This window comes from Nannobrachium achirus (genome assembly GCF_963921795.1).
Source record: "Nannobrachium achirus genome assembly, chromosome: 3".
Lineage (NCBI taxonomy): Eukaryota > Metazoa > Chordata > Actinopteri > Myctophiformes > Myctophidae > Nannobrachium > Nannobrachium achirus.
Window position 1 is genome coordinate 45,068,025 of NC_137812.1, and position 2,210 is coordinate 45,070,234.

At 36.9% G+C, this 2,210-nt stretch overlaps 1 protein-coding gene across 1 annotated transcript in view; it reads left to right on the plus strand.

The window, feature by feature from the left end:
* LOC308282280 (multiple PDZ domain protein-like) overlaps window positions 1-646 on the plus strand; it is a gene marked incomplete at both ends in the record, with an annotated part of 69,780 nt that extends 69,134 nt beyond the window's left edge. The window contains one exon of the mRNA XM_080722627.1: window positions 500-646. Coding sequence (XP_080578753.1) covers window positions 500-646 — 147 coding nt within the window. The remainder of the gene's footprint in view (window positions 1-499) is intronic.
* Between the last annotated feature and the right edge of the window lie 1,564 nt (window positions 647-2,210).

A 2,210-nucleotide genomic window follows, 5' to 3' on the forward strand; every position in this document is an offset into this window, starting at 1 on the left:
TTTCTTTTAGGTAAAAGGGCAGGGGCTCAAGCCCTCTGATGTCTATGTGCACGTGCCTGATGAATATAGTATGAGATCTGATCTTAAAGAGGTGGTGCCATAGTTTTGTTTTGTACTTTTTTTGTTTTTCATGTGTCTATGAGGTTGACAGTACTTCATTAGACCCCCTGGTGTGGTTGTTATGAGCAATTATGTATTCTCTCTGTATTTGATGTTTCTATCTGGAGGCTGCCACCTTGTGGGTCAAAAGAGCCAGTCCAAAAACACAGATACAATTACATCATAGAATCAACCCCTCCCCTTTTATCAATCACCCAACACTGTGGAAGAAGAAATCCAAAATGCAAAAGGAATACATAATTGCTCATAACAACCACGCCAGGGGGTCTAATGAAATACTGTCAACCTCCTAGACACATGAAAACCAGAAAAAGTACACAACTATGGCACCACCTCTTTAACATCATATTGATAGACTTTCCCTCCATGTGCTTCATAGGGGGCAGCCATAGAGGACGGCAGGCTGCAACGTGGAGATCAGATCATTGCTGTGAATGGACACTGCCTGGAGGGCGTGAATCACTCCGAGGCCGTAGACATCCTCAAGAGAACCAAGGGAACTGTAGTTCTTACTGTGCTCTCCTGAGACCCGTTTTGATGATGTCATCAGCACAAGTAACCACCAAAGTTAGAATTTCCTAGTCTGACATAGCCACATTCTGTAGTTGCTTTACATACAGCTGGAAAGGCAGAAGGTAGCATATGTGTTACGCGATGAGTCAAAGCTACCTCTATACTGGAAGAAATAGGGACATATTGATTGTACACAGTATACCGTATTAACTCTGTGTTGACATCTCACTTGGGATAAGCTATTATCACAGTTATCCTTTTATCAAAACAAATAGGATATTTTTAATATTACAAATGAAAAAATGTTTTTACGTACCACAGAACTCACCAGTAAATGAGATAAGGTCTACATACCACTCTCACCATGCTAGTGGTATCTTCATAACCTGTCGTATGTATGATACTTCTTAAGAGATATGCCAGGATGTATACAGTAACGTCTCAGTTATACTTAGTTGTACGCTGGTGTCTTGAACCAAATATTGACGGTCTACAAGCTGTATTCAATCAAGCTTAAATATGCTGTGATGTAGGCTGTGAGATGGAAGTTTGGTACAGTAAAGAAGTCTTCACTTCAAGGGTATCTTGAGTATGTTGAAAATCACAAAATATCTCCCACTGATGTCTTAACTGACTCTGATTAATGCAATATAGAGATTTATCTTGAGACTGTGATTTGTGTCTCTTGAAGTATATTTAGTCGGCCATTCTACTCTTAACACCCCAAAATAAGTGAGGCACATGATACCCAGCAAATCTGCCAACATTTTTTATGACATTGAAGGTTTAGGAAATATAACTGTGAATATAAATGTTTTGCGTTCATTGGGACCTTCATGAATTAAATACTAATTTTGTCATTGATTCCTTCATGATTCATGTATTACTGAATTACATCTATATGTAGATCACTTATTGTAATCTAAAACAAGAGACCATAGCATTTGTTTTCGATCTGTTAAATTCAGCTGCTAATTACTGTAGTCTGCTTCTGTTGTAGATCACTTATAGAACTGCAAGATCAGCTTGGATTTATTTTTATTTTATTTATTACCATTTTTTCATGTTTTCTTTGACTCTGTTATTTATTTATTTTGTAGAATGTGAGTTTTGTTACTGTAGAATGTTCAACATGAATCATGAATGCAACAAGTTGTTACTGCACAATGTGCAACATGAATGTAACGATTAAGTTGATACTAACTGTACAATGTGCGACATGAATGTAACAAGTTGCTACTAACTGTACAATGTGCAACATGAATGTAAGAGTTGTGGTAGTGTAGATTGTAGAATGTGCACCCATAATGTAACAGTTCATTTAACATTGACAACTTTAAAGAATGTAGAGATATTTTTGCTTGTTTCTTTTCAGTTAGGTTTTATATGCTGAGTCGGTCTCTATGAATAGCTTAGCCTTGGTTCTAGTCATTTCAACTTGTAACATCAATAACAATGGCACCTTTTCACTCTCCCTGTCTCTCTTTATTCTGTCTCACACACATGGCTGGTATAGCCTATATATGCTAACATGAATAAACCCATACCTATCTTTTACTATAAAGATAATTATTGTA